Source organism: Pteropus medius, unplaced genomic scaffold, assembly GCF_902729225.1.
Source record: "Pteropus medius unplaced genomic scaffold, Ma_sr-lr_union100, whole genome shotgun sequence".
In the NCBI taxonomy this organism is placed as follows: Eukaryota; Metazoa; Chordata; class Mammalia; order Chiroptera; family Pteropodidae; genus Pteropus; species Pteropus medius.
In genome coordinates this window covers 27,189,424-27,203,783 of record NW_024354500.1, presented here as the reverse complement: position 1 = coordinate 27,203,783, position 14,360 = coordinate 27,189,424, and the positions used below count along the sequence as shown (strand labels likewise).

The 14,360-nt window shown below is 34.4% G+C and overlaps 1 protein-coding gene across 13 annotated transcripts in view; it reads right to left on the bottom strand.

Moving 5' to 3' along the window:
- KHDRBS2 (KH RNA binding domain containing, signal transduction associated 2) overlaps positions 1 to 14,360 on the bottom strand; it is a 512,467-nt gene that overhangs the window by 50,115 nt on the left and 447,992 nt on the right. For 11 of the 13 annotated variants that reach the window (XR_005650707.1, XR_005650704.1, XR_005650702.1 and 8 more), the window contains one exon: positions 393 to 451. The exons of the other annotated variants lie outside the window; for them this stretch is intronic. Coding sequence is in view for 3 of the 11 variants with exons in the window: in XM_039852950.1 (XP_039708884.1) it covers positions 393 to 451 (59 nt within the window). In the remaining 8 variants the exon portion in view is untranslated. The remainder of the gene's footprint in view (positions 1 to 392; positions 452 to 14,360) is intronic. 13 annotated transcript variants of the gene reach the window in all.

Sequence of the window (14,360 nt, the reverse complement as noted above, 5' to 3'; positions counted from 1 at the left end):
AAGCTACAATATCTGCTCTTAAAAGTTTTTAAATATTTTAACTGCACATTACTCTGATTTTTGTGACAGCAAGAAAGACATATGATTATTGTCAAATCAATGAGTCAGACAATGGACACAGTGAAACATATAAGACACTATTCAGAATGTTCACTGTTGCTGTTGAAAATGATCTATGATTGTGATTAATTGCTTTTGAAATTTTGATCAAAATTGATCTGTCCAATTTTCTGGGACTGGCTCTGTACGTCAAATCTTACCCTGGAATTACATAAATCAATTTAGTCTGGACTTCTGTAAAAACTGGGGGGAGAAAGATAGAAGTAATTTCTGAGTTGTCAGTGACTGATGGATGTTCTCATTTCACAGGTTTAGTAAAGAAAAGGTCTTACCGTAGCTGTCATAGGCATCCTCACTTACTCCATGACCGTAGTCATAGTATTCAGGCACACTGCAACAGATTTAGACAGCAATCAATGTTACTGTAATCGGGAGGGATCAACCCAGAAACTCATATGGAATTTGAAAGCAAAATGTGTGCTAAAGCAGTATCCCAAGAATCTCTGGCATAACACAATCCTAAAGAAATAGTAAGAAAAATACAGGTTATTGACAAGGAGTGCTATGATTTTCTCTTGACACCTCGGTACTTCTTTATCTCTATCCCCCAATTTATAAGTCAAATTTCTCCTAAAATACAAGTATAATACTTCAAAATTTGTCAAGAGGAGGGTTATAAAGGTCTATTTCCAAGAAAAAGTGCTTTATAAGATGACAATCTATTCAATCATGTATGGCTTTTAATGCTGTTATCTTAAGAAATATACACCAATTTCATCTTCACTTCCAAACACTGAAATTATAATTACACTCCTCTCTACAGCATGTCCATGCACTCTTCAAATATACAAGCTATTTATTTTTACTTAACATTTTGCTAGATGCTTCCACATTTCATAACTGAGAAAAGGGCGTTCTTCCTTTATTTCTGACTCGAGTTGCTTAAAATCCCCTCCACTACAATTGTCATTACTTTATCTTACAGCAAGTTTCCCCCTGTAAGGCACCATTCCTATTAGCATCCAAGCATCTTATATATCTCCCAATCTCAAAAATCCCTTCCTCATCCTGAGATCTCCTGCTAGTGACTATCCCTTTCTCTGACCCTTTACAGCAAATTTCTTGAAAAGAGGCAACTTCACTCCCTCTTTTTCACTGCCCCTCAGGCTGTTTTCTCCACTGAAAAATCACGTCTCAATATCTTGCCATTTTCAATTGCAGTGGTCAAGACTTGTTCCTCAGTTTACTCTAGAACCATTTAACATAGTCGATCATTTCCTGCTCCTTCAAATACTTCAATTGCTTCTGAGATGTTCCCTCTCTTGGATCTCCTTAGCTCACTCTATTTCTTCCACTTCTCTACTGGTATCTCTTTATTTTTACAACCACTTAATTCAGAAGACTACTGGAGCTCAGTTATTAGAATTTTTCTCTTTTCTATTGATACTCGCTAGGCAATCTCATTTGATCCTATAGTTTTAATACCGTCACTACTCTGATGACTTCCAAATTTTATGTCCAGCCTTGGCATCTCCCCTCTACTCTGGTCTCATACATCCAGTTGCCTTCTGTACATTTACATTTGGATGCAAAACTTAAAATAATCCAATAAAAATTTTGGTTTTCTTCCCAACTCAGATCTGCTCCTTTTGAACGCTTTCCGTCTTTATAAAAGTGTTACTCATGCTAGAAAAGTGGAGTCCTATCCTTTCTATCCTAAGATTATCCTTAATGTTTAATCTAACAGCAAATTCTTTCACTTCTACTTGAAAAATATATCCAGAGTTTGAACATTTCTAAACATCTCCACAGCTATGACTGTGGTTAAAGTTTCACCGTCTCTCACTTAAACGAATATAATATCCTTCTAACTAATCTCTGTGCCCTGCTTCCTCAGTTTCTATTTTCCACATAGCAGTCAAGGTAATTCTTATAGAAGTAAATTAGATTGTATTAGTTCTCTATTCAAAATCCATCAATAGCTTCCCATATCCTTTAGGAAAAAAAATTCTTATTTTGCTTACGCACATTGGCATCCTCTTATTTCTTAGAACTCTGCCGCTTTCCCTTTTGCATACTCTGCTCAGGGTAGCTGTTCCCTGAACATGACAAACACGTTACTGTCTAAGGACCTTTTCAGTTGCTATTCCCACTACCTGGAACATGCTTTTTCCTAAACATTTAGTTGTCTATTCTCTCATTCTTTCAGAAGTCATGCCAATGTCATTTATGAGAGGTTTCTCTCACTAATTTGTTTAAAATTAGCATTCACTCATCCTTACCTTGCTTTGTTCATCTTAGTGTTTATCAATCATCATTGTACATATTATATAACTAAACAAACAAACATACATTTGTTTATTTACTTATTGGCTGTTTCCTACTTTTAGAATATATAAGCTCCCTGGTATAGAACTTGGTCTCTCCTTTGTTCATGTGCTCTCATTGTTCCAGGCTGATTGGTCCAGAAAAATGCTTGGCACATGATAACTGCTCAGTAAATATTTACAGAAAAGTTTGAATTGCTCATAGGAAGATAAGACACCATTTATATGAGTAGCCTAATGTAACCAAATTATAAAGTTTTAAAGTACTTTACAAAAAGTGGAAATTATTTTAATTGAGCTTAGTATTTGGATAACCAATGCATTTTTAAATCTTGCTTAGGGATCTATAAATATTTATGATACACTGTATTTTCTCCTAAAATAAACTCCTTCATTTAAAGTCTTATGCCTAAATCTTTATTTATAAATTTACATATATATGAATTTATATTTATAAATCATCTCAAGATAATATTCATTTTAAGTATATAAAAGTGTGGCAAGGAAATGGTTTTATATCAAATATCAAATTTTAGAAGAGTTGAAGGTGAGTGATAGATGCCAAAGGGTTAGGGTGGAAGGAAAGACAAAAGAGCCTAAAATTATGTGTTGTCATTATCCCTCAAAGTAATTTGATAGGTCTTATTATATTAAATACTTGAGATTTCATTGATGGTAAGGAAAGAGAAGCAAAAGTAAAATGCAAGTCTATACATTAGAGATGAAGTGAGAGAGAGGAAGAAGTTTGGCAATCTTTATCTTTCTGTGAGGCAACTGGTAATGCACTAATTCAATGTCAGTGTAAAACAGCTTGGGAAAAAAGATTACCTAGCCCAGCCTTCATTGTGCAGGATATTTATATGCAATCTAGGAAAAATGTATGGTAATATGTTCTGATCCCCATTCTTCTAATGACTTGAGATTGGAGAAGTATAGGGCCATTGGCTAGTGGCTGGATGTTTATCTCCTCTTTCACATACTGATCTTAATGAAAATGATGCAACCCAATTGAGAGCCCTCATATATGTGTAACAAATTCCCGAGAGTTGTTACATTGATATCCTGGATGATCAGGATGCGGCAGTCCTGAGAATATGATTTAAGAAGCAACATTCCCATTTACAGGGATGAAAAGAAAAATGAAGGCCTCGACAGCAGCTCTCTCTGCCTTCCTCACAATCAGTAATTTTTCTGTGAGCAAGCCTAATTATGTTTCCCAAAGTGTGCTATATGAAGACTAGTAGCCTCAAACACTATCAAGTGCCATTAATATGTCTCTCATTGGATTTCAATTTTAATTTTAATTGATGTAGATAAGAGGGTAAAAAAAATAGTGGTGAGAGAGAGTCCATGACAAAGAAGCTACAATTATTGTCTCTCATAAATGATACATACGCACCAAGAGAGAATTTTAACTTTCAGAACTCTAAAAAGGAGAAAGTGGAACATATATTTGTATGATAATACATAATGTAAAATAATGGAAATAGTGGGTAGTAATCATGATAGACTCTGCCAGAGGCCATACCTTTGCTTATACAAGTATTGCTTTTCATTTCTTCTGTAGGAAAATATTTTACATGGACAAAAAATACACTCCCAGCCTTGTTTGCAGCTAGATGTGCCCTTGTGACTGAGTCAGGAAACTTGGGATGTGCACAGAAGTGAGGGTGGCAACCTGGAGGCCATTTCCAATTTAAGAGCAAGATCCTCATCTTGAACTTGTGCACCATCATCTTCTCCATTGGTAGAATGCACTTGAAGTGGTAATCAAGTATCTCCATGCAAATAAAGACAATGCTGTAGGACTGTAACTTTCAGGGATCATAATATGGAAGGAATTTGTCTACAGCCGATCAAATTGAAACAGATTTACTTTAAACCACTCACTTCAGAGATTATTCTGAGAAAAAATAATTTTTTTTATCTTTTTTGAGCCACTGAATGTTGAATCTCTGTTACAACAATTTAGTCAAACATTAAAATCACTATGTAGAAGTGTAGAACTGCCCTTAAAATCACCAAATACAGGGTATTAGCTTAACAGGTGAGTGAAGAGCTCAAGGAAAAAAATACTGCACGGTACAAGGCTGATGACCCTTGTTACACCATCGCCAGTGAAAACTCGGATGGCAGGCTATCGGCCTGTGTATACTTTGGCGCTATGGGAAAAAAGAGCTGGACAAATCCTATTAGTAATCTTTGCTGCTTTTGGAAAGGTTTACAAAACATATAAGTTTGAATAAGAATAAGCCATTTTTTCCAGAAGACAGAAAAGTGAATAGAACTTTGCTAAGGGAAGTTATCTCTGCCTGACTTATGAGCTAGTTCTATCATTTAAAATGGGAGAGGGTTCAGAAATTTGCGGCTTAACGGGATTAGAGAAATCAACTGTTTCTGTCTTCTAGTATCAAGAGATAATTAGTCTTGCTCAAAGAGTCCCTTATGTCTTCCTATTAGACTTTGCTACCATATATGAGCCTCAGAACAATCCTCAGGTCCTCAAACATGCAACAGAAGGAAGCATGCTGCAAAACTTGCGAAGTCCCCAATGAGCCCATGCTCTACTTTACTCCATTCACATATGGCCATGGATAAGGCCATTTAGCCATTAGGATAAGGAAGAACTTTCCAGTAAAGCTAGTGTGATTTCCAAAAACTAGAACCCGGGTTCCTAGATGCACTAATTAGAAAAACATTTCAATGTTGTTGCTTAGGTGTTTAATCACTGCTCGACAGAACTTTGTAATCATTATTTCCTATGGAGCCTTCAGTGTTTCCCCCCAAAAATAACTATTGTAGTTATTCTGTTCCTTTTTCCACTACTTTATATTAGGTATTTTGTATGGGCAAGAGGACAGAAAAAATAATCTGTCAATTATTTTATAGGTTAACAGACTTCAAAGAACCATATCAAGACCAATGCAGAGGTCTGCATATTTCCCAGGATTCTGTATTTTGAGCTGGCTGCAGTAATTAGAACTGAACTTGGATTTTCCCTGTTGTTCAGAAGCTAGGTATATTTTTGTTTGCTTATTTGTGTTTTTGTTTAATGAGAAACAGTATATTCACTCATATCTGAATGACTAGAAGTTGGGCCATAGAAGACATCTAGTTGCTACCCTCTAAAACCCATTTGTCACTTCTTCTATAAGAGAGACAGACCTTTTTAAGACTACATTTCCTAGTCTCTTTCACATTTGAGTGTGACCATGTACAGAGTGATGTGTACAAATTCTTCATGATTTGCATAAAAGTAAATTCCATGTCTTTTACTTCTTTTCAATTTTCATGTAACTGGCTAAAAATGTCAATGATTGAATTTACTTTGGAAGGCTAATGTTAATGATGGTACAATGGACTGAATCTTTGTGTCTCCCCAAATTCATGTTAAAATCTCAACACCAAGGCATTAGGAGCTGGGGCCTTTGGGAAGTAATTAGTTCAAGAGGGTGATGCCCTCATGAATAGAATTAGTTCCCTTAAAAAAAGGGGACCTAAAGAGCTCTCCTGCTCTCTTTCTACCATGTGAAGGTACAGAACACAGTACTAGTCTCCAACCCAGAAAAGGGTTCTTCTCATCAGAATTCAACCATGCTGGCACCCTGATCTGGGACTTCTAGCCTTCCAGACTGTAGAAAATTAATTTCTGTTGTTTATAAGCCACCCAGACTACAGTATTCTGTTATGGCAGCCTGAATTGACTAAAACAGATGGCAACCCACTAGCCTGGATCCCTAAAGGTGTCATGGAGCAGAGCCCATCTACTTGCCCTAGTATATAATGTGTGAGAGACATAAACCTTTCTCTTGTTTGGACCACTGACTTGTGTATCTCCTTATTATGGAAGCTTAGCCCGTACCCTAAATCATATGGTTGACAATTAAAGCAATCCCTTGAAGATAAACAGACACTCAGTAAAGGTCTACTGAATGAATAAATGATTGAATCAAATACTTCAAAAAACAAATGATTGCGTTTGAACATGAACAATCTTAGAACATTTTGCTATAAATATCTTTATAAAACTTTGTACATGCTTCAGAAAGGATGCTCATTTGTATTGACTGCGATGGAAATACTAAAAAAGAAAAACAACCACTCATTTATTTTCTAACGTGAATGAAATTCCGATTAAAGTTTAGAAATAATGTAACTGACCAATGCATGGGGGACTTTTATAATGTTATACTATTTTTCAACTTTAAAAACATATATGACTTGGCTAGAGAAGGTAGACTATGGTGTTGGTTTTATGCTTTCCATTTCATTATTTCAGAAAGCTACTATTTCATTACACTTGTTTCACTAGCATGTCTAATTATTTTAAAATATGAGAAAATGTGGAAAAATGAATTCAGTATAAACACAATCAGGTTATTTAATTTTCAAATCATTATTATTTCATCTTATATTTTAGAAAATATAGCGATCTAGGTTTCTAAACATACTGTTACAGTTATAGAGGTATTAATTAAAATTATGACAATTATTAGAGACTTGGAACTTATTCACATGGTTATAGCAGACATAATTTCCCTAGAAACTGATAAATACAATCAGCATATAACACGGCAGTTCCATTGACTCATTAAACAATATCTAAATATTAGTAAAATTCTATACAAAATTTCGGCCTTTTGATATCAAGACCTAAGATACTAATAAATATTTGAAAAGTAATTAATAAAAAAGTAGAGTATGGTAGCAGGAAAATATGTAATTAATTTATTAATGACCAAATTTAAAACTAGATAAAAAATTGGAGATAAAAATTTTTGGCTTTTTTTTTCTTGGTGGGTAGAGGAGTGTTTTACCCTAAATAGACTATATTAGCAGTATACTAAGACAATTAATTAAATGGAAATGAGCACAATAGAAAAAAATTAGGATGATATTTGGTTTCTAGGAAACCAAATAGTACCTTCAACATTGTTAAACTATTTTTCCAAGCAAGTTCTTAGTGAGCCTACCTGTGACATAATAACACACATATTTCTATAGTGCTTCACAATCTAGCAGCTGGTGTTTCACATTCCTGTAGCAGGAGATACCACACTGATGGTGGAGCAGACTTGTTCAGAAGTCAGTGAGACTAACCAAGCTTGTAAAGGAAACTTTTTGGACGTCCAATTATTACAAATCGAGATACTGGCAGTGATATAAATAACAGCACTACTCTATACCATGTGTTCATACAATCAAACCATTTAGACTGGCATAAGTGGGAAAAAATAGAGCATGTAACTTTAAAAAATTCAACACTTTGTTTAATATTTCAACTGCTTACTTGGTAGGATATAAGAATTACCAGAGATAATTAAAAATTACAAATATACTACACCTCGTTGTGGCCCTCAAAAGAATAAAGCTCCCACATTCATAGTTTCCAGTTGCATTGGTTTATGCCACGTTGTCCTTCATTTAAGCCTTTCCCTGATTCTTGACTAAGCTGAAGATTTATGTGCATGAAAATAGGACCAGATGAGAGTGAGTTTCAACTAAAGCTTCCTTAATTATTTTCTGCATGAAAGAAAACTAAGAAATATAAAATAATACTTTAGAAGAGGGATAAAGGGGTGATTAAAATATTAATATGAAAGATTTATAACCATCCAACTATTTTTAGCACTTAAGTGGGTGCTCTTAAAAATTGTTCTCTTAAGCATTTATGCTGAAACCTTGTTATGTTGTGCATTTACATTGCATTTCCAGAAATATCTGTCAAGTAAAGATAAATTTTCAGCCCAGCTCTCATCCTCAAATTGCAAATTGGTAATTTCTTTATTTTTATATCCATTTATATAATTATCAAATCTTTCTGTTATATTTCAAAAGCTTCCTGGAAGTGCTCCTTACAAAGCTGTAAGCCTGGTGTATAGATTAATGAGCGTAACAAACAGGTACATGTGTCAGTTCTTGTCACCAACCACAACCCTCCCCCAGTGTCAGTCACGGCATTAACCAAACATGTTGGGATGGAGAAATGGGAGACTTCACTAAGCAGCTCAAGGCTCCATTGCTTTCTTCTACATCACATTCTTGTCCTGTCACCTGTGAATTCTGTTATTCCTGGGTCTTTCCTTGAGGCTCTCTCCTTTTATTTCCAACACTAAGGGTGAAATTTACCAACATGGGATCGACCCTATTGTTATGATGGAAAATGGGACCTATTTGCAAATAGGTTTTTTCTTTTGTCTATCTCTTCTAGAACAAATCTTATCTTCCCACAGAAACTAGCTGCATATATCTCTCCTCACTCATCTCTCCCAACATATTTTTTTACTCTCCGTATTGCTGGCTACACAAAGTAATGTTTTAATAAGACGAAACAAAACAACAAAACAAAAAACCCTAACAGCTACATACAGACACATTGTCTATTTTGTAAAGCATTAAAAATCAAACAAGTGGGAATAAAAAGCCTTCATGGAAATTATGATCTAGCAGAAAAGCCATTCAACAAGTGATAAGGAGCAATTCATGATCATTATTATTTTCCTTTCATTCATCAAATGATGAAACCCTGAAAGAGAGGAGGAATAAATTGCCCAGGTAAATGGAATGAAGACTTACAGGCAGGGGTCAGCACCAGCCAGGGTTCAGAGGCAAGAAAAGGCGTGGCTTGGCAACGACTCCTGAGTGTCCAGGAGGTTAGTATAAGTGAGAGAGAGGCCCAAGGTACTATCTCGAGAAGGACGCAGAGGCCACATCTTGAAGGAACTTGTATTAGTTAAGGTAAAGAGTTTGGATTTTATCTTAGGCTACCAGTGAAGGATTTAAGAAGGGGATAGATATGCTTATATGCTTATATTTAACTTTAAACAAATCCCTCTGTTGGTGGTATCCTTTTTTGTTGTTGCTGTATCATCAGCACCAGGCAGAGCATCAAGTACATAATAGGTACTCAACAAATATTTATCAAATAAATGAATGAATAAGTATATGCATATAGAATGAATATTTTTCTTCATAATTGCTGTCTCCCTTGCATTTTTGCATTTCTATTTCCTTTATATCCCTGGTTTGGGCTTTTTTCTTAAATTGTGTGAGAAAATTTGCATATTAGGGTAAATTATTGGTGAACATAACTCATAATTATTTCATTGGATGCTACATTTAGGATCTGCAGTTTGAACTGCTAAATGTCTTTTTATTCCCCTCACAACTTTGCAGAAGTTAAAAAGCAAGACAAAAAGAAGATAATTCTGGTTAACTTCAGTAAACAGGTCAAAAAAGTATTTTTGGAAGAACAATACTGAGAACAATACATAAATTAAGTCTGATGTTTTGGAGGTCCAAACCCAAATCTGTGAATTATAAAGAAGCATGATTTGCTTAAGTCTCTTTTTGCTAAAATTTTAATAACATCTGCAGTGAAAGACAGACTCCATATCTATTAAATGCTATTTCCTTGCTGATTTAAACCTTCTTTCCTATTCCTTCACCAATTCTACCGCTCGATTTTTGAATTGAAAAATTTTAAATGGGAAGGGGCCTTAAACAAGAAATTTAGTCATTTGTCTCTTTGAAATTCTTCTCTTCTCCCCTCACAGAAATAATGATAGCTGTAATAACCATAAAGACATATATCTAATATGTTTCAAACACTTAATACATGCAAACACTGCTAAGAGCTTTACATACCTTGTCTTAATCATCACAACAAATTTTTAGTTGGTATTAGGTAAAGTACTAAAGAAGAAATCTGTTCAGCTGATTAAGTTACTTGTCCTAAGCTACCCAGCCCGTCAGTGATGAATCTGGGATTTAAACCTTCATGTATCTGATGATAGAATTCATACGGATAATTTATAATTCATCTAGTCCATTATATGTATTCAAACAATCATTCTCAACTTTATCTGCATAGTACCAGACAAATATATGGGAAATAATTTACTTAAAGCCATATGATCTTGGGCTAATTGTGGTTAGAAAGATCAGATAAGCTGTGAGCTCTCCTCTACGTTTACTTGTTCTCCTTCTCAGAAACATGCAGCTATCATCAAGAACAAGGGCCTGACAAAAGCACACAAAATTCACGACACCCTCTTATCCCCTCCTGAATTTTTTCCTCCTCTAGGAATCCTTCTCAGATCCGAAATAACCCTACAAATATACTTCCCACATATCCACATTTCTTAGTCATTGTTGTAATTTCACCTATTATTTACTTGTCTGTTTCCCCAATTAAAATAATATTTCTGTGAAGTGAGCGCTATTTGGATCATCAGAGTAGTCACAGGTAGTAACTCAGCACATGGCACACACACACAGTAGATGCTCAAGATACACTGACTAAATGAATGAATTAAAGTCATTGAACTGAGGAACTTTGTATTTATTCCAATTCTAAATAGCAATCTGCTAACCTGAAAGCATCATCTAATCCACTGTATTGATCACCACCTATTCTTCCCTGTGTACTCTCCTTAAACTCCTCCTTTTATTTGGGGAACCGAATGCTATCTTATCTCACTAAGCTTTTATCATTCAGTTATATTTGGAATGAGCTCTCCAATTTCCTTTACCAATTTTCTTGCTCCTTCTATAACTTAATTTCATTTAGAGTCAACTCTGTAACTATATATAAAAAATGTAGTCAACCCTCTAACTATGGATAAGAAATGTATGAGAGACCTAAAGTTTTGAGATGTTTATATTAGGAAAAGTAGATTTGGTGTTTACTTAGAAAGCTTCTAGGTGACAGAATAAAAGATGCTATTGACCTACAAAATAATAGGGGATAAGCTAGGGGAATTAGACAAGACACCTTTAAGTTATGGTAGTCTGAACCTTGGGTTTTAAAGTCTGGAGATTCTGAGTTTCCTTTTCTCCTTTTCAACTTCCTGTGAGACTGATAGCAAAACTTTTACATTCTAGTTACCTAGAAAGGTGTGACATGAAATTTGCAGCAGCTTTGCATTTAGAGTATTTTCCCCAACTGTATTTTCAGTGGACCAGTTTCATATGCTATAGAGAAAGGGGATCTCTGTTGTCTTTTAGGTAGGGCTTTCCAGAGAAACTGTTTTTAAGTTTTAAAATGTGTGGTCAGTGAAGAGATGTAATGCCTGTACGATGCAAATAAGAATGTAGATTACAGAAAGATGTCAGCTTTTGGCCTCCTTTAGCATTAATCAAGGCAGTTGGGTTTGAACTTAACTGACACTTTTAAAAAACATGTACATGGCTGCTTAGCAATTCCTATAAACACTTATTTGATTTTATGCCAGTGACACATAGTGTTGGTATAAAATAAACCATATTAAAACCCTTAAACTCTTCTCTATAACTTTTATTTTATACATTTCTGGAACAGAAATAATCAAAATGGATTTGAAAAAAATGAAACTTTCTTAAGATATTTTTATTCAAAATTAAAATAGTTTATCATTGTGTGTATGTGTGTGTGTGTGTGCTCATAATTATTGAATGAAATACATTTTTTGTGTGTATCTGTTGCAACTAAATTGCAAATACCCCTTTTTATGCTCTAGCATCACTGATTTTAACAGAGTTCTAATAAGGAAAAGATCAAGGCTTTAGATAATATATTTCTAAAATATCTTTGAAATTCCATTAAGATTGCATTAATAGTTTTAAAATATTATTGGAATTTTATTATTGCATTATTTATTTATTCCTTGCATTTAACCAATAGTGTTATACAGAGAGCATTGTGTAATACGTGGCCATCTTTGTGAAAAATATAAATTTGTGTCTTCCAAAATTAACTAGCAAATTAAATACCTTAAACATAAATATATAAATAAATAGATAGCATTATAACCCACTGCAGTTATTTTTCTGGCCAGTTTGTTTTGAGAAATTTAAAGATATATCTCTCATTCAAAGATTCATTATGACACAGAACTCATTAAGAAAAAGAAAAAGTCTACAGTTTCAAGAGTGGAGAACAGTGAGGTTTCCATTCTCTATTCGTTTGGAGGAAAATCAGGATGTCTTCTAAAACATGGTACACAGAACACAGAGAAGAGGTATTGGAACTTAAATTCAGAGCTGCTATTTTTATTGAGAATGTCATTTTGGACAAATCATTTAATCTCTCTAAACTCCAGTTTCTTCATCTTTAATATGGCAATAATAATACCTACCTCAAGTACTAATGAGACAACCTGAGATAGCCCCATGATAAGTGCCTAATACATAGCAAGCACTCAATAAATATTAAAAAGATAACTGTCCAATCAATGAAGGCATAGACATAAAATATCTCTCTTTTCATATTCATAAAGGTTGCAGTGTTGATAGAGATTTCATCTTCTTGAAATATTCTGAAACATGACATAACCATACATGCCCTCTTAAGTTTCAGTTGATGGTATTTAATGTTCACAGGATGAAATATAGGCTGATTATTCATGAGAGAAGTGACATATTTGTTCTGCTTATAAATTAAGGATCAAGATGGATGATCTATATATAAAGCATCTAGGGTGGAATTATGATCATCTTTGCAATGATCTCCTTATAGAAAATGAATGTTTAGAAAATACAACCTCATGCCCCAAATGAGATAGAAATACATTTAGATATGTTTGTTTTTTGGATTCAACACTGCTCATACATTTCTGCAAATGGTCTCTTTTTATAGACACTCTTTAATAATTCTTTCTAATTCAGATTGTATTTTTTGCTTACTTTGACCCTTTATTACACAAATGAGGGGTGAGCAATATCATAAAAAAATTAATCTTCTGTTTTATTATGTGAAATTATCAGAACATAGCTATTATTTTCTATAAATAAGACAGTCAACTGGCTGATTAATTAGGCTCATTGGTACATAGCATTATTAAATGAACCGTTACATGCCTTTGGTACAAATACACAGAAATTATTGAACCTTTGTTTGAAATGGACATAATTCTAACTGTATTCACATATTTATTTGGCTGAATCATAATTCATGAGCTTCAGCAAGATTTCAGTGCTGTAGACATAAACATAATTTCTAATTATTTCAATGCTTTAATCTAGGTGACTTTGAGACTGAATTCATTGGTGCAAATTGCACCATGCTATGTGTTAATGGTGATATATTCAACTCCATTCAAATCACAAATGGAATCTCACCTCACCTGTGTTGTGTAATGTTCCAGAATAACTTGTTACTTATTAAAGCATTGTCATGTACCAGACTTTGGAAATTTAAATAAATCAACTAGTCTGGGAAAAGAATATATGAATTGATAACAATGATTCCGTTTTGACAAATCTAGTCTTTATTTGAAGAAACAAGGCCACATTCATCCAGAAACCCTCAATATATCTCAAGTCAAGCAAGGCTCTGTCATATACCACTACTGTGGCATGCTTTGAACGGAATCATAGTTATATATTTTAATGTCTTCCTTTTCTCTAATCCTGAGACTGTGAGTGGTAATTCCTTAGTACAGTGCACAAATTCCTTTTCTATCGATGTTCCAACGACCTATCTAGTTTCTTTCCTATCACTCCCTTTTACCACATCCTACATCTTGACATGGTAAAGTGTCTCCTGGAGTCACAAACCCTTTCATGATCCTGTGCCCCTGACCATAGTTATCCTTCAATCTAGATGGAACTTCTATTTCTTCACCTAGGAAGGTATTTGTCGTCTTCCTAAGATACAGCTCAATTGTCAGCTTCTTATGAAAGCTTTACTCAACCTTGCAGGCAAGCTGTCACCCCCTTCCCACTTGCTTTCTGTAAGATCTTGCTCACATCTTCATGTAGAATAGCTCTCATTGTACCAGAACTTTTTTTTTTTAAATCCTTCTTCTCTACTGGCACAGTGGTTCTCAATATCTATAGTGTGCATAAACACCATATGGATACTGTGCTAAAAATGTGGATTGCCGAGCCCCATTCTTCAAATTCTGAATCAGCTGGCCTCAGCAGGGGCCTAGAAATCTGCAGTTTTATTTGCAGGTATTTCTGATGCAGAAGTCTAGGACTATACTTTAT